This window comes from Spermophilus citellus (genome assembly GCF_964194105.1).
Source record: "Spermophilus citellus genome assembly, chromosome: 4".
Lineage (NCBI taxonomy): Eukaryota > Metazoa > Chordata > Mammalia > Rodentia > Sciuridae > Spermophilus > Spermophilus citellus.
This window is the reverse complement of record NC_138185.1, coordinates 70,291,356-70,314,171: the sequence shown is the minus strand read 5'-3', so window position 1 is coordinate 70,314,171 and position 22,816 is coordinate 70,291,356. Positions and strand designations below refer to the sequence as shown.

Sequence of the window (22,816 nt, the reverse complement as noted above, 5' to 3'; positions counted from 1 at the left end):
AGATCAATATTGAAGGCATGCAGTGATGTATTAACATACCTGATACATAAAGATAAATTTTTAAATGACAATGAAATAGAAAAAGATGGAAAATGCAAATGTTCAGAACTGTGAACTTACCGGAATCAAAATGGAATCTCTTCTGTCAAACCCTAACAAAAATAAATAAATAAAGGCCAGAGGTTCTGAAGGAGGGAATCTCTTGCACATGTGCCTGATAACAAGAACCTACAACCTTGCACAAAGCCACTACAACCTTACACCAGAAAATAACTTCTGCAAGGATGTCTGCCTGACGACTGCCTGTCCAACCTTGAGCTGGTGCCACTTTTGTTATTGATCCTTATAGCCAAGAATAATTGCTTCAAAACAGTTTATGTAATCCTCCTCAGTCTGCCTTTAAACACTTACCCTTGCCTCAACCTCAGTGAACAGACTTCTAGTTTACTATGGCATATGTAATTCCCATTGCAATGCCCATTCCCAAATAAATGCATTATCTGTGAAGAATCTGTTATTTAGATTTACAATCACATTGTGAAATCAAGATATACATATCAAAACATTTTTTAAATTATCACAATGGCAAATCTGAAAGAAAATGATAATACCCAGTGTTGGCAAAAAAATGGCAAACAGGTACTCTCAAACATTATTAGTAAGAAGATAATAATGTTTTGGGGAGAATAAATTAGAAATGACTGCCCTCAAAATGGAAGAGAAGAATTTGTACTCACCATAAAGGAGAGATGGATATGCTAATTACCCTGACTTCTGTATACCCACATGTACACATATCAAAACATCACATTATGCTTCACAAATATGTACAAATATTATATATCAATAAAATTTTTAAAAATATTTAGTCTCCTTTGTGTTACAACAGCCTTAAAATAAATAAAATTGGGGGGCTGGGATTGTGGCTCAGCGGTAGAGCGCTCACCTGTAGTCCCGCACAGGCGGGACCTGGGTTCAATCTAAAAATAAAATGTATTGTGTTGTGTCCATCTACACCAAAAAATGAATATTTTTTTAAAAATTGGGGAAATTATTTGATGCACAAAGAAATAACTAAAAAAGAATTTTCATCGTACATCACCATAAATACAATATATTTAATTATACTGATAAAGAACCTGAAGAAACTCGATGGGTAATCACAAAATAATAAAGGCTAACATTTCTTTGTAATTTCTTCATGGCAAGCATTCTACCATGTACCTTACCTTACCTTAATTGAATCTACTCAGCCAATCCTCCTACACAGGTCTAGGAAGAAGGTACTATTATTATCATCATTTTACAGATGAGGAAAATAAGGTAAAATACATAGCATGCTCAAGATCACAAAGTTGCTGGGTAGCAGAGGCAATGTTTCTGCCTTCCATGAGGCGTGCAGATGCTATGGATACAATGCCGGTGCTCCCCAGGACTCATCTCTACAAGCTCAAGACTGTTTGCTGAAAATGCCTACAACTTTCAGCCTGGGGGCTTTGTTGTTGTTGTTGTTGTTGCTGTTGTTGTGTTGTGTTTTGTGCAACTTTAGCCCATGCACCAGGCAAACTGGATAATGTTCCAGGAGCAGCTGCCCTTGTTCAGGGCAACAATGTTCATTTAGTGCAGTTGGTAGATAAATGCCCGCCTCCTACCTCCTCTGGGAAAACTCTCAGGTGTTTCTTTCCTGTCTACACTAGTTTCCCATCAAGATTGAACTCCAGTTACTGGCGGAGGAAATTAACCTGGATAGTGCACGTTTATTAGTTTCCTTTACTTCCCTGACTCTTTTCCCTATTCCCCCACTGGTTCCCTGAGATCACCAAAACAAAAACAAAACACCAACAAACTACCTCTCTACAAATTCTTGTCTCAGAGTTTGCTTATGGTGAAACTCAAAACCACGCCAGGGAACTTCACAGTCAGCTGTACCACCCCACACTCTAAACTCCAGGCTACACCCACGGCATGAAATAATAGAGAATGTCCCCTTCATCATCAATCCCAAATATCCCCTAATACCTTTGAAGCGTCCTGAAAAAAATGTAGAATTTATGCACCAAAATCACAAATTAAGTGTGCAGTATGAAAACATCAAGAAGGATGGGTATCATCACTGGGTATTACCACTTTCTTTCAGACACAATTCATCATCTAAGCAGAGCTTCTGTCCCCAGGGAACCTAGGAGAGGGCTCCTGCAGGATATAAAGAGCATTTCCAAGAACAGTTGGCTTGGGAAGATAAAACTTGATAAAATTTGCTTTCTTCTGTTCTAGATGGGAAAACAGCTGAGAAAGTTACCAGCCTGCATTTATTGTGCAATTATTATGTGTTGAGCCATGTGCTAACCCTGCATTACCTCATTTAATTCTCTGAGTTCACATGTTGGGTTTGCTACCCCATTCTACAGAAGGGGAGACTGTGAGGTTTGTGGAGGAGCAATGTCACATAGCTAAGTGGATGGCTGGTCTGGGATTCCAACCACATCTCCGGACTGAACCCAAACTCATAACCAATGTATTATATGACTTCCTTGCTAAAGGGCTACTTACCTAAACTATCATTAATTAGACCATATATTATGTGAAAAGCTCCTTAGATACATAATTTCTCCCTCTTACCACATCCCTACAAGTTAGAATTGAGTCAAATACTGTATATGTTTCATAAATACATCAGTCCTTTGAGATATAAAGTCTATTTTACAGGTAAGAAAACCCAGGTGCTGGAAGACATTTTCCCCAAAGTCCCCATCAAGTGCCAGGTACTATAAGCCGATTTCATTCTCTCTCTCTGGCTGGGCCTCCCCATTTCCATCAAGCTCCTCAAATTGGCTGCAGAGAGACACTGCCTCTTCTGCAATCCCTGCTGAACCCCAAATTTCTGGGCAGAGTGAACAGCTGGTCTACAACTTCTGCCTGCTCAAGGAAATCCAGTGGTTATACTCCCAGGAGTTCAGCCCCTTTCAAAATTTGCAAATTTCCCTAGGCTATGTCTTCTCAGAGTAACTTGATTCTATCCTTTTCAACTTTTGATTTAGTGAATTGGTTCTCTCTCTCCATCTCCTGAGATCTGAGCAATTTCCCTCATCTATCTATCTTATACTCACCCACTCTAACTGACCAAAATGACCCCAAAGAGTCCATGGACAGCAAATCAATAGCCTTATCAAAGAAAAAAAAATGTATAATGGGTTATACCTTCTTTGACCTAAATCCGTGGGATTTTTCATTCTCAGAGAAATAAACAATTCCAATATTTGCTCCTTAAAAATTTATACTGGTCTTCTGATATTGCACTCTTTATTTTGATGATGAGCTCCAAAGAATTTCTCTTTTAGAGTAATTTTGGCTGATTTTCATTCTCAAAGAAACCCTTTGAAATCTCCCAAGAAGAGCAAATGCACAGTGTCTTTTTTTTTTTTTTTTTTTTAAGTAGCATGTCTGGCAAACTAATAAGGGTACCATCTGGCTCACACAGTGCCGGCATGAAATTTCTGAAAAGCCTATAGAACATATATGATCCAAACCTGCCCCAATAGAATCCAAACATTCTGCTGCTGTTGTATAAACTGGCTCAGGGTTAACTGAGGCTCAAACGGGCCACGGTGCTTCCATAGGTGATCATACAATAATCAACTTCCTCATAACATGGCTCAGAAATTAAAATATGCATATTTAACCAAAGCCTTTCTAAAAAGGAAAGACAAACATGAAAATAACATCAGCCCTAAGAATTACTTTTGAGCCCTGGGAAAAGTTAAGTAGAGAACTGGCAGGAAAAGCAAACTGGGACTCTTTCAAATGAAGCAAAGGAGAAGGCAAAATGAAGTCGGAATAATTAAAACAAGAAGGGAAAAAAGATGGAAGAGGAGTAAACCCAGTCAGAGGAGCAAGTCATGCTTCCCTGATGAGGTATTACAATGAGGTATATGGCAAAATGACAAAGAATCAACAAGCAAACATTTCTTAGGTTCCCCATCCAAGTAAACATATTGCAGTGACTCTTTTCTAGGACTGTAATATTTGGACGGAAGAGTTCAGTGCGTGACAGTCCCATGAGGCATTAAGAGGTGACTTCTGAGCATTTATGTCTCCTAAACTACAAAGTAAGAATGTGTTCCAGACAGGTCCTTCCTGGATCACCAGGATGAATCAAAATTGTCAGGCAAATGGAAAGCCTCAAAAAAAAATGTACAACTGAGCTGCACATACATTCAAAACATTTCTAGCATCCCATCCAGGGCTCCAGAAATGTGCATACCACCATACATTGACTCTTAGAAGCAAAGCAGAGGTTTGTAAGGCTTTTATGTAAAGGGTCTAATAGTAATATTCCAGGCTTTGCATTCAGTGTAATCCACTCTTGGCACAAAAACTCAACTCTGACCTTGTAGTGCAAGAGCAGCCAGGGACAGCATGTAAGTGAGTAAACATGGCTGTTCCAATAAAACTTTATTGATGGAAAATGAAATTTGAATTTCATGTAATTATCATGTATCACTACATATTTTTATCCTTTTGATTTTTGTGAACATTAAAAGAAAATATAAAAACCATTGTGAGCTCAAGGGAAGAAGGAAGAGAGGGAAGAGGAAGAGAAGAAGAAGGAAGAGGCAGCAGCAGCAATGGATTATATTTGGCCAGTTATGATAATCTGCCAACCCTTGTTTTTAACTATTCTATATTATGCAAAGTCTAAACAGGTGATATCTGGTTCAAACGAATGATGAAAGTATCTTAAATTTATGCAAGGATTCAAAATCATCATGAAGAGGCTATAGCACAGCCAAATTTATCTCATACAATAGTAACGAGTACAGTACTATACAGGCTTTGGAATCACACAAGCCTGTCCTTGAAAGTCCTGGAAAGACCACTTTCCAGCTGTGTGACCATGAACAAGTTTTACTTAACCTTGCCAAGCCTCAATTCCCTCCTTTGTAGAAGAGTAAGAACAGTATCTTTTTGATAGAGTTGTTAAGAGAATGCAATAAGATCCTGCCTCTAAAATACTTTGCATAGCACCCAGCACTTCTACAAAATAAAGCTGATTAGTATAATGATCAATACTCATGTAATGGTTGGTTGTTTTCAAAACATTTTTCCTGGATATGAAGATATTTTTTTTAGAAATCCTAATGCCTAATTATTTATTTATAAAAAGCCAAACCTCAAAACAAAGTAGCTGCCATAGTTAAACACAAAGCTAATACAATAATGAAAATTTCAATTTTGGTGCAACATCACTGTTATTCAGTTATTAGGAGCCTGACAACCCGAGATTTCTGTTAAGAGTCATAAGCTCAAAAGTCTTGAAAAAAGAATGCAAGCATAAACAATCAGCCATTCACTCCACAAGCATTTCTAAAGACTTCTGTGTGAAAAGCAGCATGCAATATCTCATAGGAGGGCCCAAGACAAATCAGAATAATTTCAACACAATCAACATTACCATTATCAATATGTATATGGTCAGGGCTCGGGCAGCAGAAGGGGGTCCATAGATTTGGAAAAAAAAAAAAAACAGAAAGAATAAGAAGTAGCATTTAAGCAGGGTGAGGTCCTCCGCCAGGCTCTGAGAATGAGGAGCAAGTGTTCTGGGAAGAAATAATAGCACAGGCAAAGGAGTGAGTGAGCATAAGGCTGATGAAGAATGGAGGGAGGGAGGTGTTAACCTGGGGAGAAGATTGCTAGAAGGAGCTGCACAGCAGGAAAAGGTTCTCATACATGAAATCAAGGGGTCTCTCTCTCCTATGCCTTTGGGAACACCATGGTGAGCCCTGGAAGGAGAATAACAGGTCAAATTTATGTTGTGGTAACAGGGCACAGAGTTCTGCAAGGCAGGAGCCATGATCCCTGTGAAGCAAGGGCAAATGATGAGGAGGGGGTGATGGGAGGGATACTTAGGAGGAATAATCTACACAGAACTTAGTGAGTAGATATTAAGAAATGAAAAAAAAGACATTGATATAAAGAAGCCACAAAAATAAACAAAAAGGGGAAAATATGATAGCATCTAGGAGAGACAGGTGGTGTGGTTTGCTGGTCTTCATTGTTGTTGGGTGAATGGCTTCCAGGTGGTGCATGGCTGCCGGGTTCAAAACCAAGAATAGCCGGGGAACAGAGGGAAGAGAAGGGAAATAAAGCACACACACATAATACTCACTGTTCCCACTGTGTGCAGATCATTGGAAGAGAATGGCCTGCAGCCAATGCAACATGTACCATCCACTATTGCATCACTCACTCACTGAGAGCTTCTATGTGCACCTATGTAGGGTCTGGAAACTTGATGCACATTATTAAATGCATATAACCATGTAACTTTAGTTTTTATGATATAGTTCTTTTTAAGGCAATTACTATGACAAACAAAATATTGCAAACCTTTCCTTTATCCTGCAGAAGAGTTAGTTTATCAGCCTGTGCATTCATTCATTTATTCATTAAGAAAATATGTTCATGACATAGCAAAGATCAACAAACATAGAGGCCTTCATAATTGCTGAGTTCTAGCCCTTACTATAAGTTGAGAAAACTCCGCAAATTTGAGAACATCCCTTGACCTCTGGGATACTCTCTCATCATTTGATACATTTATGAATGAGACCTCAGGCCAAACACTTAAGACACAAGGAGGAATCAGACCTACCCTGGCCCTTCTCAAGGGCAGCTTAAGTTTTCTCATTTGTTCTCATTTGATAAAATGATGAAAACAGTAAGTACCTCAGCAGACTGCTGTGAAGATTAAGTGCATATAAAATACTACTACAATCACTGCAAACAAACGGTGCTCATAAATGGAAACTCCTGTGAATAATCTCCAACAATCATCCCATTATCACCATTTATGGACAAAGAAATCCAATCCCAAGGAAAATCAAGTTACTCTTCCAAAGTTGCCCTTATTGGCAAACAAAGGACACCTCGTTTTCCCAACTCCTAATCTCACTGTCTTTCTGGAATTCTATACTACTCCCCCTGGCAATGAACTTCACTTATTTACAAAGCCCTTTGGCCCCCTCCCCTGAATGAGCCCTCACAGCCAGCCAGTGAGATTATCAGTGGCCTCTTTTCCAGAAGAGCAAATCAACTCACAGTAAAATAGCACAAGCAGTGCTCAAGTGCAGGCCTGAAGGCCCTGCAGTTCAAAGCTCTTTCCATCAACAACCAATAGAGGTTCAATACCTGGAGGGTCAGCTTCAAAACACTAGAATGGAATTGAATTAAAAGCACATTTAATATCATTGCTTTAACAATGCCTATTTCAGTGGCAGAGAAAAAGAAGAGAAATTTCTAGATTTTCCTAGTTGCTCTCATTCCCACTTCTACTTTTTCAAAATAAACCTGGGCCTCCACCCACTGTCCCCAGGAAAGAAATGCACTATGGAAAAGCAAGACAAGTGAATCTGTGATTTTGAAGACCCAAATTCTTGCTATCTATGGTCAAATTATAGAATTTTATTTTCACTCTCTGAAATGTCTGCATAACATGCTATCCTTGGAACATTACTGCTGGTCCAGGATGTTCCTCCATCAGATTAAGTAGTCAACTCTTAAAGAAATGATTTAGACGATGTCTTTTCTTGGAAAAAGTACTTGATTCAAGACACCAATTTGAATACCAGGGATTCAGGATGGATAATATTCAAGAAAGTTGGTTAACATTTTTTAAACAAATTTTATAAGCTTTGCAAAATTTATAAGACTGTTTTAGGATATGTTAACTTTTACTTAGGGGATGCCAAGGCTTAATGGGACCACCAAAGAGGAGGTTAGATCTGCCTTATTAGAAACTATTTTTTTTCTTTTAAGCAGTACCAGAGATTTCCTCACATGCATGTGAGGCAAGGATTCTATGACTGAGCCATATCCCCAGCCCAGAAACATCTATTATTTTATCCTCTTCTCAAAATATTCCTAAAGAGGTCACTACAAGCAAAGTTCTAGCTCCACTTCATTTCTTGCCAGCTTTTGCACAGCCATGTGAGGCTGCCCACTCATGTCAAAGCCTGCCTTCTGCTGCTCTGCCCACTCAGCATTGTCAAATTTGCATCATGACTTGACAGCTCTCTGCCCTTATCCCCGATCATGCCACAGTCCCCACATTATGCCAGCCAAGCTCCTTCCAGAGATTAACACAATAGCACATGGGCAAATGCTCAGTTCAGTTCTATTCAATCTGCCTTCCCACAGGGTTTCCAAGAACGTCCCCCACAACAAGCCAAGAGCTGTCTCTGTGGAGACCATATTTAGTTCCTGAGCAAGTACTGGCAACACTAGGAGAGACTGGGGATTATCTTCTACTATTCAAACCTGAGAAAAAGGTGACCTGTGGATGAACCACTCAAAATAATCTGTGTTTGTTTAAGACTCTGAAGGAAAAGTGCCAACCATTTGGCAGTGGATCACATTAATTCATCACACATGTTTCTTTTGGTCTTCACAGGCTTTATAAATTTAAATTAATTATCAATATTTCAAAACTGGAAAATTTCAAGTAAAGTCTGAATTTTAAACATCCTCTACTCCCTAATAAAATGCCAAGAGGATCCAGGCAAATAATAGATTGAAGTAGGAGAATCAGGCTATCTCAGGCCCTAAATCACCTGCTAAATATTCACTCAACACTAGTAGATAGTTTACTGAAGTAGGTACTATGTACAAGGCAGTATTTGAAGGGCTTGAGAGACCATAAGGGATAAAGAGAGAAGAAATTACAAGACAGTAATATCTACTAAGAAGGGATTTTAAATTGAGTAATATCAAAAACCTTTGCTTAAGGGAAGGCAGAGAAGAAGTATTTTTCTGTATTTCTCCTATTAACCAGAATTAAAGGGTCAAATGTTTTCTCTCATATATGGAAGCTAGAGAGAGAAAGAAAAAAGGGAATGAAAAAAGGTATAGGGGTGCTTGCCTATAATCCCAGGGGCTCAGGAAGCTGAGGCAGGAGGATCAAAAGTTCAAAGCTAACCTCAGGAACTTAGTGAGGCCTTAAACAACTTAGCAAGACCCTGTCTTAAAAATTTTTTTAAAAATAAATAAGCAAGGGCTGGGGATGTGGCTCAGTGGTTAGGTGTCCCCAGGTTCAATCCCCAGTGTGGTAAATAAATAAATAAATAAATAAATAAATACTGTAGGCATTATAAATAAGTAATAATATATTATATTATAAATAAATAATAAACTATAGGCATTATATACAGCAAAAGTATAAGAAGACTCTGGAAAGTAGAAGAAGGCACACCAGCTAGGAACTTTGGTACCCAAGACATGATATGTTGGTGAATTCCTTGAATTTTCTTTTTTCTTAATATAATCAAGAGTATGATGTAAAAAGCTGGTAACATGAAAATGGCAATGGCACCAATAAAGGCCTGTTATCTGTAGCCAATAGACCAGGCAAGAGGTAGCCTAGCAAGACAGAAAACTATTTTAGACAGTAACTCCAGCCAAATATCACAGAAAAGTCTATGGCCCTATCCCATTCACACAAGCAAAAGATGAGTAGGAGTCTTATTTCACTCTTGCCAGGCTGCAAAGAGATGATTCAACACCCTCTCGCCTCCTCGCCTCAGAGAAAGCTATGTAGGGAGGCAGGACCTTCAACCCCACAAGGCACTACCAACACCATCTGCCTCTATCTGTGGTGTCAGTGGAGATCATGTGGGGAGCCTGGACTTCTATTCTAGAAGTAGTAAGAAGGTGTTCATTCTCCTTCCCACTGGGGTTTGGGGGGAGAGGAGGTCTCACCTGGTAGAAAGTCAAAACTTCATCACTTCTCAGTGGTAATGCAGCTGCCCCTCCCATGGTGTGAGTTGAGACAAAGTGGGGAGAAGTAACAAGCGTTTCTACTCCCCCACCAGCCAGAGAGGCATCAAGGGTGTTTACTGGGGAGCCAGAACTTCCACTCACCCTCAGCAATAAGGAGAAACCCCTAACTTCAGAATCAACAGTCACAGGGGAGAACGGGATGCCTTACCCTACTTGGAAGTAAAAGTATGCCATCTCTTTCCCCTAACCAGCAAAAACAAACATTTAAATAAGATTCAGAGTCTCAAAATATATTACCCCAAAAGCCCATATTTCAATTAAAAAAAAAATCACTCATCATGCCAAGAACCAGGAAGATTTCAAGTGGACTGAGAAAAGACAATCAATAGATGCCAACACTAAGATGACAAAACCATTAAAATTATGCCCAAGATTCTAAAGGAGCAACAAGCAATTATGAGCATGCTTGAAGCAAATGAAGAAACAAGTCTCTGCAAAGAGACAGAAGATATAAAGAGCCAAATAAAAAGAATTGAAAAATTCAATAACCGAAATTTTAAAAATCAACATGTAGCTCACCCACAGAATGCAGAAGACAAAAGAATCAGTGAACTGGAAGATAGAATAATACAAATTACTGGATCTAAACAATAGAGAAAAAATAAATGGGGGTTGGGGCAGGAGGAAGGCACAGAAAGCAGAGACTCAAGGACACATGGGTCTATAACAAAAGATCAAATATTCATGTCATCTGAGTCCCAAAAGGGAAGGAAAATGTGTAGGGGTGATAAGGCACTCAAAGAAATAATAGCTAAAAACTTTCTAGATTTGGTAAAAGACATAATAAGCAACCTTAAGAAGCTAAGTAAACCCCAAACAGGACAAAGTAATAGAAATCCATATCAAGATACATCATAGGTTGGTTCCACAGTCTAGCTATTGTGAATTGTGCTGCTATGAACATCCATGTAGCAGTAGATGAATGGATTAAAAAAATGTGGCATTTATACACAATGGAGTACTACTCAGCACTAAAAAATGACGAAATCATGGCATTTGCAGGGAAATGGATGGCACTAGAGCAGATTATGCTAAGTGAAGCTAGCCAATCCCTAAAAAACAAATGCCAAATGTCATCTTTGATATAAGGAGAGCAACTAAGAACAGAGCAGGGAGGAAGAGCATGAGAAGAAGATTAACATTAAACAGGGGCGAGAGGTGGGAGGGAAAGGGAGAGAGAAGGGAAATTGCATGGAAATGGAAGGAGACCCTCATCGTTATACAAAATTACATATAAGAGGAGCTGAAGGGAAAGGGGGAAAAAAAACAAGGGAGAGAAATGAAGTACAGTAGATGGGGTAGAGAGAGAAGATGGGAGGGGAGGGGAGGGGGGATAGTAGAGGATAGGAAAGACAGCAGAATACAACAGACAGTAGTATGTAAAAACGTGGAGGTGTAACCGATGTGATTCTGCAATCTGTATTGGGGGAGGAATGGGAGTTCATAACCCACTTGAATCAAATGTATGAAATATGATATGTCAAAAGCTATGTAATGTTTTGAACAACTAATAAAAAAAGGAAAAATAAAATTAAAAAAGATATATCATAGTCAATAACTAAACACAGAAAAAATATTGAAAGCAATGACAGAGAAATAACATCTAATCACTAGAAGAAAAATGACACAAATTATAGCAAATTTTTCATCAGAAATTGCTGCTAAGGGCTGGGATTGTAGCTCAGTGGTTGAGCACTTGCCTCACATGCGTGACATAAAAAAAATTAATAAAACAAAGATATTGTGTCCATCTACAACTAAAAAAAAGTTTTAAAAATATATCTTCATTCTATAAAACAAACAAAAAAAAGAAATTGCTACTAAAAGAAAAACTTTGGACAAATCAAATTTAGCAGAGCTTTCTTGAGCAAAGAACAATTGTGCAGCACTCAGAACTAGAGGAGATTCAGAGAATTTTGCCCAGGCCCTGTGAACTGGTGCTTTTATATGCAGAACACAGAAGCAAAATAGAGAAATAAGCTAGGCAGTCTACCCTTATATGGGCATGGTCTGATCAACTGACTTCTTGTGATTGGCTGAAACCTGGCTGCTTGTGATTGGCTGAAACACTATTGTTTGTTATTCTAACTTAGATTTTGGTTTGTTTAAATACTAAGTTAGGTTGTAGTTCATTATATAGGAACTAAGTATCCAGAGAGCCTGAGGCCAATGACCTCCTACTTATTTAACACCAAGGAGGCCAAAGGAAAGTAGCACAATATTTTCCAAGTGCTGAAAGAAAGGAATCATCAATCCAGAATGTTATATCCACAGTAAATATCACTCAGAATAAAGGAGATGACAAGACATTCTCAGATAAAGGAAAATTAAGAGAATTTGTTATCAGCGGACCTACTCACACACACAAAAAAAAAATTCTAAGGTTTCTCTAAACAGAAAGGAAACAGTGAAAGAAGGAAACTTGGAACATCAAGAAAGAAGAAAGAACATGATAAGCAAAAATAAGGGTAAACAAGATAGACTTCTTCTCTCTTGGGTTTTCTAATTTGTTTGATGGTTAAAATACAAATTATAACACTGCCTGATGTACTTCTAAATGTATAAAAGGGAAAGTATTTAATTTCAATTATATTATAAATTGGGGAGGGCAATGGAAGATTAAAAGGAAATAAGTTTTCAACACTTCACTTGAACTGGTAAAATGATGACACTGGTAGACTGTCATAGTTAATTACATATAATGTATACCTAGAATAGCCACTATCAATATATACAAAAAGATATACATAAAAAGTGAAAAAAAATCAAAATGGAATTCAAAAAATTCAACTAACATACAAGAAGGCAGGATAAAAATGAAAAAAAAATGAAAACAGGGCCAACAAATAAAAATAAATGCATAAATGAAATGGCAGCCTTTAATCATAACATATAAATAATTATCCCAAAAATAAATGGGTGAATATGGCAATTAAAATACAGACTCGAAGAATAAATTAAAAAGCATGGCCTAACTATATGCTGTCTTCAAGAAACATACTTCAAATATTGCAGTACAAGCAGGTTGGAAATAAAACCATAAAAATATATATGCCATGCAAACATTAATCAAAAGAAAGAAGCCGGGGGTGGGGCAGTTTAGCTATGTTAAAATCAGATAAGTAGACATCAGAGCAAATAAAATTACCAGAGACTGACAGGGACATGAAAAGTTTAGGTTTAATTTTACATGCAACTGGAAACCACCAAAGACTTACCAGCAGAATTACATGGTCTAAGGTGTACATATATATATATTTTTTTTTCTTTTGTGGTGGCTGGGGATTGAATCCAGGTCCTTGTGCATGGGAGGTAAGTACTCTACCAACTGAGATATATCCCCAGCCCCATGTTTTTCTTTTAAAAAAATATTTTATTATTGATTAAGGTGTTAATTGTACATATTGGTGGAATTTAATGTGATATATCAATATATGCACAAGCATGCACTAATCTAATCTAATCTCCCTTTATCCACACTCCCTACCCTTCCCAACCTCTAGTAATCATCATTCTACATGCAGGTCAATGCTTTTTAACTCTCATATATATGAGAGACAATATGTTGTACTTATCTTCTGTATCTTGTTTATTTCACTTAGCATAATGTTCTATAGTTCCATCCAGTTTTGAATGACAGCAGGATTTCTTTCTTCTTTTTCTTCTCCTCCTCCTCCTCCCTCTTCTTTTTCTTCTTCTATTTTTTTTTTTAATGAGGAATTGGACCCAGGGCCACTCAACCACTAAGCCACATCCTCAGCCCTTTTCAAAAATATTTTTTTTAAATTTTGAGACAGAATCTTGTTAAGTTGCTTAAGGCCTTGCTAAATTGCTGAGGCTGGCCTTTTTCTTTCTTTTTTTTTTTTTTTTTTTTTTTTGGTACTGGGGATTGAACTCATGGGCCCCCAATCACTGAACCACATCCTCAGTCCTATTTTGTATTTTTTAGAGACAGGGTCTCACTGAGTTGCTTACTGCCTCTCCATTGCTGAAACTGGCTTTAAATTTGCAACCCTCCTGCTTCAGCCTCCTGAGTCACTAGAATTACAGGCATATGAAGGATTTCATTCTTCTTTGTGAATGAATAATATTCCCTTGTGTACAGATACCATATTTTCTTTACCCACTGAGCCATTTATGGGCACCTAAATTGATTCCATATCTTAGCTCTTGTGTATAGTGCTGCAATAAGCATGAATATAGGTGTCTTCTGTGACATGCTAACTTCATGTCCTTTCAGTAGATGTCTAGAAGTGGGATTTCTGGGTCATATCCTGGTTCTTTTTTTTTTTTTTTTTTTTTTGAGGAATCTCCATATTGTTCTCCATAAATGTAGTAATTTACATTCCCTCAACAGTATATGAGTTCATTTTTTCCACATCCTCTCCAGCATTTGTAATGTTATGTTTTGTTTTGTTTGAGATACATTTTTTAAAAAGAGCATCCTGGCCACTGTGAGTAAACAGATTGTAGCTGGGTGGGTACAAATGATTGTAAATGAATTAGAAAGATACTGTGATCATGAGGGCAAGAAATGATGGCCAGGACCAGGGTGATAGTAGCAGAGATGGAGAACAGTGAATAGATTAAGGGTAAATTTTCATAACAGAACCAGGAGGTAGGATGTGCTAATGAATTAAGAATGAGAAAAAATCAAGGAGTTCTGGTTTTGGATTTGGTTTTAATTAAGCAGCTGAGCATATGTTTTAAACCACGAGTAGAAAAAATGTGTTAGTTCAGATTTGGACATCATAGGTTTGGGATTATTTTAAATATCCACAAAGAGAGGTGATTCAGGCAGTTAGATTTATAAGTCTGTATTCAGGAGGAACATCTAGGCTAGAAATATAACTTAGAGAGTAATCAACGTACACACTGCATTTAAGTCTGCAGTGACTTGGTAAGTCATTTTGAGTTGCAAGGCTAGAAAAGAGGAGGTGCTCAAGCCAGAACGCTGGGATATACCAGGATTTAGCAGTCAAGTAGATAAGAAGAGTCATTAGCCCTAAGGACCCTCAAAGGAGCAGCCACTCGGTCCAGAGGAAACCTGAGTAAGTGAGGGTATTGTAGTCAAAGAACAGCCCACTGAGTCAAATGCTACTGATAGCTCAGATGGGAAGGTAACCATCCAACTTGGCAAGTTGGAGGTCACTCAAGACCTAGCTATGTGGTCTCAGACCACCGCAGAAGAGAGTGAACAGGAATGGGTTGAGAAGAGAATGGGTGACATGAAAGCAGACACAGGACAACAAACTCTCTTAATGCACTTTTCTGAGCAAGGGAGAGGAGGAGTAGAACAGGGGAGAAGGAAGGTTCTAAGGCAGGATTTTCTCCTTTCCATTTGCAAGACAGGAGATACTAAAGAGCATGCCTGTATGCTGAGAGAAATGGCCCAGGAGAGAAGAAATGTACTCCAAACATAAGAACAAAGCATACAAGAAAATGAGAGGAGATGGGGTTGAAAATGACTAGCCAAGTGTGCTTTGTCCATTGTTACACTAGCAGGAGAGAGAAGAAGCACCCACATGCTAGCCAACAGGCCCTCTGGACATCTGAATTGCAACCCATGAAGAAGACAGATCATAAACATAGATAATGATCTATGACTCGGTATTAGATTTCCTAGAGTGCCCAAGTCATGCAGCCTGAACTAGCAGCCACTCCAACACTGATGGGTGACTGGAGCAGTCAAAGCACTTGGTGGCATCAGTGTCTGGGAAAGATTTCTCTTTCTAGGGGAGAGACACCATCAACCAATGTATTAGAAAGAAAATCAGAAGGTGCACAATGCTCAGGAAAGTCACCAGCTGTTGGTGCGTCAGTAAAAACCTATGGGGATGGTCCTGGGAAGTCATTGCAAAGAAAAACTAGAAGAGTTAGAGATGCCTCCCTGATGTCATCCCTAGTGCTTTCTGCAGACCCTTTCCCTACCCCCAATTCAACACATTCCCAGGCTTCCTTTGGAAAACAAAATCTAAATATCCACATTTTGCTGATGCAGAATCTCCAGAATATGGTTAGCTATTATTTAGCCAAAGAAAGTAGTGTTTCAGTTCTGCTTAGTGACAGTTTTATTTTCTGGTAAAACATGTCAATAATAACTTCCCCAGATATACATGAGACACCCCACCCATCCACACACACTTAACATTGGAAAATACAGTTTACATTCAATTTGTTAATAAAGCTGGAAAAATTAATCTTAAATAATAGTTTTTTTAAACCTCTGCTTTCAAAGTCATTTTTAAATCAAGTTCTGAATTACATTTATTTTACAGGACAAAAAGTTACCAGTGGTAAGAAATGTTTGGATTATGTGTATTCTTCAGATAATAAAAAAAAAATCAGTTTGGTTTAAACATCTGCTCTGACTTAAAAAAACAGATTATGGATTAATTTTATTACACAATATATATGGAAAGAATAAAAGTATTTAGCTTAAATATATTTTGATGCATCTAAGAGAAAAAATAAATTATTATGGATTTTTGCAAAGTGCATTTTTATCTTTCTCTCTAATGAGAAAGTGAAACAAGAGACATCATTGTCTCCCTGGAGAATCTCATAACTTACAAAGAACATCCTTCTCAGAAGCATTTACCCATAAATGGCCCCCCTGTACAATTGGTAATTACAGAGAATATGCCTAAGCCCCTATAACTGCTTATCATTTTTCTGGTTAATGCATTAAAAGAGAAAGGGGTAAAAGTTATCAAAAAGCTATATTATGAGCTCCCTATTCCCAATGGTGTTGCTGGATCATATGACAGAGGTTAAAGGGCACTGCTATGTAAAGACAAAAGGGTGTAAATTTAACAAGAGTTCACAAGGATAACCATCACTAGATGGTTAGTCTTGGAGAGAAGAAAAGAAGAAGAGATGAAAACTGATCCCCAGACTTTTATGGGGATATGGAACAAGGTCCTAAGAAGGTTCCAAAATGGAAAGAGCATGACTATTAATACAGTGTCCACAGTATACAGCAATTAGAGTATGCACCAGTGTGACTTGAGACTCCTCCACAAATGCTAACTGCAATCAAGAAAATTTACTATGAAGTGAGCATAACAAATACAAAGCAACGAGTATTAATACTAATGTAATTATCATAAGCTACATTTTTTAAAGATAGAGGAGAGAGAGAGAGAATTTTTTAATATTTATTTTTCAGTTTTCGGTGGAAACAACATCTTTATTTTATTTTTATGTGGTGCTGAGGATCGAACCCAGTGCCCCGCGCATGCCAGGTGAGCAGGTTACCGTTTGAGTCACATCCCTCATAAGCTACATTTTTATTGGTACTGTGGTACTACAGGTACTGTGTTTAGCAAGAAACCACAATGGCCATCTCTAAACTATTTATATTTGTTTCTAATAGCTCAAGTTTTGTCCCTACCAGAAAAGTAAAAACCTCTATATAAAAACCCTGACAAAAGAAAAAAAGTGTTTAATTACAAACTCAGTAAACCAGGGTTTTAGTCCCAAATGCTGAAGCAAAGAATTGAGTTAATTTTGTTAGTAACTCAACTTATACTCTTATTATTTTATTTCATCCTTTCTCCTATTGGATCTTCATGTGCTACCAAAATGCTGCATAATCTCTGGGGTTTACAGTTCATTCTTTGTAAAATAAGGGGAATTTTTTCTCAAAAACAGGTAAGATAACAGAAAAGAAGGACCAAGATAACCAGGAGAGTATGAGTATTTCTACCTGATCCATTGTTGAGAAAAATGATCTGTGTCATCATCTTGATTCCCTTATGTATAAAAGATTCCCTTTACCATCTCTTTCTTTCTTCCTTTGAAATGCTTAAATTACTTAAGAATTTTAGAGCTGGAATGGATTCTCTCACACACATACTTTATGTAGCTGTAATTCACATACCACACAAATCACTCATAAAGTGTACAATCCAATGACTTTTAGTATAGTCACAGAGCTGTGCAACTATTGATTAATTTTAGAATAGAGACTAGACTTCTAAATCTTCTAATTCATCATAAAGAGAGAAAACAAACATCCAGATGGGTTAAGTCACGTTTACAAAATCACAGAGCTGATCAGTGCCCAAGCCATGCCTGAATCCCCCGGGGAATTATTTAGCCAATGACATCACCTGGGACTCCCTTTCCCCTGCCCCTGGGAAAGTTCTGTATGAATTAAAATATGCTGTTAAAATGTTGTCTGAGAACATCTGGCACTTTTTATTACTGTGCTCCCTCTTATTATATTAATTCTCCAGTCTAATATCTCCATCAAGTCTGTTGCATTGCAGGATTTCTGAGAAAGACTTCTAGAACAGATAAAAGATTTATCTATTGGATACTTTAACCACAAAATGTTGTAAGCCTAAAAAGAATCTGCGATGTCTTTCCTTTCAAATGAAGTCACAAATTATTCCAGTCATGCAGAAAATAAGGGTCAAATGAACCTCTCTTCTCATTTCATTTTTAATGAACTGATTGTAAGTAATTAAGCCAAACCACCTATCACTAGCATAATATTTTTCCAATGCCAATAATTTCCAAGGATTTCAACCATTCACTCTGGATAGTAGTCAGAAATCAACCTCAATTTTCCAAGGACTTACATCTTGGTTATCTCTGATATTTGCTCCTATAAAGCCCAATACCCAATTAAAGGAATTTTTTTTAAAAAAAGGAGGTTTGGTCCTTTCCTGGGCTAAGGAAGTCCACATAACAAGTAGAGCAAACAATCATCCTGCTACTCCCTGACCATGATGAACTTGGCCTCCTGGATGCCCAAGCTAATTGAACTTCTCTACCCAGCCCTCAGAATCACCGCCGATTATTTCCTCACACATCATTCCCCTGCCCCCATGAGACTTTTCTTTCTATCTTATATTCTATTATTTCTTTCCTTTCTGTGTTTCTCCACCCCAAAACTTCATTTAATTAAATATTTATTGAGTAAGTCACTGCTCATCAAGCAGTAGGCTAAACATTGTCCCTAAATATGGTTGCTCCTAAGAGCCTGTATTTAGTCCACTATGCATTTTTTTTCAATTTCCTCAGCACTTTTTAAAATTTAGGCTGGAAATTCCCCAAAATCATTAGCTCCAGTCTTGATCTCATCCCTGGACCCTGAAAGTAGGATATGCACCTGCTCCAAGACCAGTGACATCTGAACATCCCATATACCCCTCAAGGGCCCAGGTCCAATTGTGAATCCACCATCTCTGCCCCCACCCAATTGGCACCTCCTCAGGACTCCTGTCACCCTGAGTAGCACCACTGCCAACTCAATGTCCCCAGTCAAAAACAGCATCATCACACAGTTTCTTCATGGAGTGTGAGTGAGGGGACAGCAATGCCTTTTAGCCTGGGATGGAAGCTAAAAGAGAATTTTGTAATGCCAGCTGTTCTGCTCATACCAATATGTGGGAGAAACAGGATGAAGCCTCATCACAAATGTGGGTTCTGAATAAAATCTGGGAACCTGGTTTTACAACGAGAACTCTGCCGTTGATGGAAGAGCCTGCAATGTTGGAAAACAAATTTGCTTGTCAACACACACATACACACACACACACACACACACACAAACACACACACACTCACACACACATTTTCTTGTTTCCCTGTTTTCCTGTTTCCTCTGCAATTCCCTTCCCCTCCCCCTACATCCCCAGCCACAGTTCCTCCCCATACTTCTCAAGACACATCTCTTCCTCCAAGGAGAAGCTTTCCCCGACGCCCCCACTGTGTTTTCTGCCATCCCCTGTGCGCGGAGGTGTGTCTAGCACTGTTTGTTTACGTGTTTGTCTCCCTGTCTCCCCACCATACTTTCAGCTCTTTGAGAGCAGGAGCCTGGTGCTCAGCCCTGGGTCACCACAGGGAAGATGATGGGAAAGGAAAGGACGGCACCGGAGAGCCCCAGTCAGGGAGCCCAGGACAGACTGGCGGTGTCCATTTCCCAGCGCGCGCTGGAAGCGCAGCGGGGCCCAGCATCCCTGGAGGCGCTGGTGCCCGCGCCGCCTCCTGGAAGCAGCAGGACGTGCCTTGAGGCGCTCGCAACCAAAAGGCTGGGGACTACTGGGAGGCCCTGCCAGCCCAGTACTCCCTAAGGTCCTCCTCCCGATGCGCGTCTCGGGAGACCTCCACCTCCCCACGCCAGCTCAGTCTCCAGTGCCCGAGACCCTGTGGCCCGCCACCTGCTCTCTCCAGCACAGAACCTCTCAGATTTATAGGCGCTCGGGATGGCTGAAGACCGGGAAGGAGAAGGCGCCAACCAGCTGAGGAAAGAGCGGGCGGCCTCTCACCCCACCCTCACGCCCTCCTAGGCGGGAACAAAACGAGCCCCGAGAGAAGCCTCTCAGAGAGCTTGAGCCCCAAAGGCCTGGGAGCCTCCAGGGGCCGCAGGCTCCGGCCCCCCCTCCCTCATTCCAGTATGCCTCCCTACCTGGCTGGCTTTGTGGAACTGCTTCTTCAGCCCGGCCACAGACATCGCGGCTGCGTGAGGCCGGAGCGGGTGGTCTCGAGGTTTGGCCCTGACAGGCGGGCGCGACGTGCAGTGGCAACCGGAGCCAGGGCCGGTCCCCGCGCGGCTGGGCTCCGCCGGGCCCGCCTCCCACGGCCACGGCCACGGCCACAGCCACAGCCGCTGTCACACTCGCACACACGCGCGCACGCAGATGGCAACACTGCGTTCCAAAGCCCCTGCGCAGCCCATTGGCCAAGCCGCGGCTGTATGCAAATGAGGCCGTTGGGGCCGCCCACGCTTCATTGTTGCGTGGAGACCTGCAGGACCTGAGCCTCTGGGAAGAAGCTCCTGGGAAGCTGGGAGTAGGGATATCCCGGAGATTCGGGGAGCAGGGCCACACAGGGCTTACTGAGGATTGCCGAACCGTATACATCCATCTGGCTTTGAGACTGTCGTGGACCGGGGAAAAGGGATCACCTCTATATTCTGCTGGGACTTAGTGCGAAACCTGCTTTTGCTCACCGGCATCAACATCGCCTCCCTCCGGCGCTTTTTCAGTAGATGTAAGCTCTAAGAAGGGGACATTCGGAAATTTGCTTGGGGAAAGAAATGCAACAGGACAGGGAACCTGCAGTAAGAGGAAGCTGCCTGGGGGCTGAGAAACGGGATGCCTTGGGTGCAATCTGCCCAAGCGATTTTGGTCCTCCGAGAACCCAAAAGCTGTGTAATTTACCAATAAATATAGTACTCCTTTCCCTGATGTTCTGAGCCACTGTCAACTATATTATGAGCGTCGACCTAAAAGATGATATAACAGTGCATTCTATTTCATATCCAGAGGAATTCGCCATACCTGGGGCCCTTTCCTTCCACAACTCCTAACAGGTATGATAGTTAGGAAGCATGACTTTTGCACCGGTATTGAGGTCAGCGCTTCCACAGTGAAGGCTCGGCCAGGAACCTGAAACACGACATTTGACTCTACATAGCTGACCTCCACATGCCCACGCTTATCTCTGAATCTGGCTTTTGAAGTTCCTAAGACACTTTGGTAATGCTTAAGATTGAAAGAGACATCTTTCTCTGTCAGCATCCACCTAAAAGAAAGTTTTTTTTTTTTTTGTAGGCCCTAACCAGGTCCCTATTTGGGTTGACTAGCAGCTCTGTTTGCCCTGGATACATTTGGTTTGTGCCCGTGCCCTTGTCTTCCACTCAGCTATAGGCTTATTCAGAACAAAACTCTTAAATCCTGTCCCATGGTCATGAGCTTGCAACCCCCAGACAGGTCTGAGTCCTAACTTCATCGTGGACAAGTAACTAGTTTCCTCATATTAGCCTGGAGAACATGGATTAGAGTCCATAGTGTTTTTCTTCTTCTTATATGGTCGAAAAAATGTGTGGAGATAGTGGAGATCCTGGGATAAGAGGTCTTTGGTGGTTAAAGAGCGACTTGGGTTACCACTAAGGATTTGACTGGCCAAAGGGTGGCTGACACCAGTTACAGATAAATAACTAGAAGGTTTGAGGGTAGTGACAGCTGGGTCAGAAGAGCATAGCAAGATGACCTGTCCACAGAGCAGTCCTAACCCCACTTAACAGTGGATTCACCTGCTGGGTAGCTACTGTCTAAGGCAGAAAGCCAGCTGGGTCCAGGGCTGTATAGACCATACTTGCCTGCTTTTTCCATACCTAACAGTAATTTAAATAGCATAGGCTCAAAGGAACTTCCTCCTAAACCAATCTGGCTCTGTGCTATTTGGGAAGGAAGTGGGTTCTTTTAAGAATGCTTATTGGCATTTCTTCTATGATTGGTAGCATATGCAAGATTCCTACTTTGGTTAATTTTGGTCATTTATCTTCTTAATTTAATCAAGGGTGGAGTTATAGATCACATTCTCATAATTTTTAAATCAGAATCTTTCATATACATTTTTTCCTTTGTAAAAGCCTTTGTGATTTTTCCTAAGTTTTTTCAACGATTAGACTCATTGGAAGTTTACCAGTTGGGATGGTCTTTTAAAACAATTTTTAATTTAGTCATTTTTGCTATCAAGTGTTCAGCATCTAACTCTGCTGGACACTGAACATGGCTACCAGAATGAGAGCTAAGCTGTTCCCTGCTTCTTTCAGATACTCACTCCAGCTTCAAAATTCCAGAGGATAGCACGTAATTGGCTAAGTCCAGATGATGTGCCCAGGATCTAAGAGTCACACCATAGTCGATTTCCCTAATGAAGGAAGCTATACAATCAAAACAACAAACTAAAAGATAACAACAAATGCCCACTAAAGTTTGAGTCTCCTTTGTGTTTCCTTAGTCTCTATGTATGTTTTATTTATTTTATTCTTTCTTTTTTTCTAAACAGAACTATAAAATTTGAATTAATATTCTCTATCATCATCAATAAACATTATATGAAAGCCATGATGTGACTAGAATGTGCCATGGTCAGGCCACCTGAGCTGGGGCCACCTCATTCCCTCCTACTCCACCAGGACACAGCAGTCTGAGAGACCTGGGAGAAAGAATAGAATGGG

General features: G+C 39.9%; 1 protein-coding gene across 1 annotated transcript in view; it reads right to left on the bottom strand.

The window, feature by feature from the left end:
• ADAMTSL3 (ADAMTS like 3) overlaps positions 1–20,381 on the bottom strand; it is a 519,919-nt gene extending 499,538 nt beyond the window's left edge. The window contains exon 1 of the mRNA XM_081292846.1: positions 20,258–20,381. Coding sequence (XP_081148972.1) covers positions 20,258–20,302 — 45 coding nt within the window. The 5' untranslated portion in view covers positions 20,303–20,381. The remainder of the gene's footprint in view (positions 1–20,257) is intronic.
• Between the last annotated feature and the right edge of the window lie 2,435 nt (positions 20,382–22,816).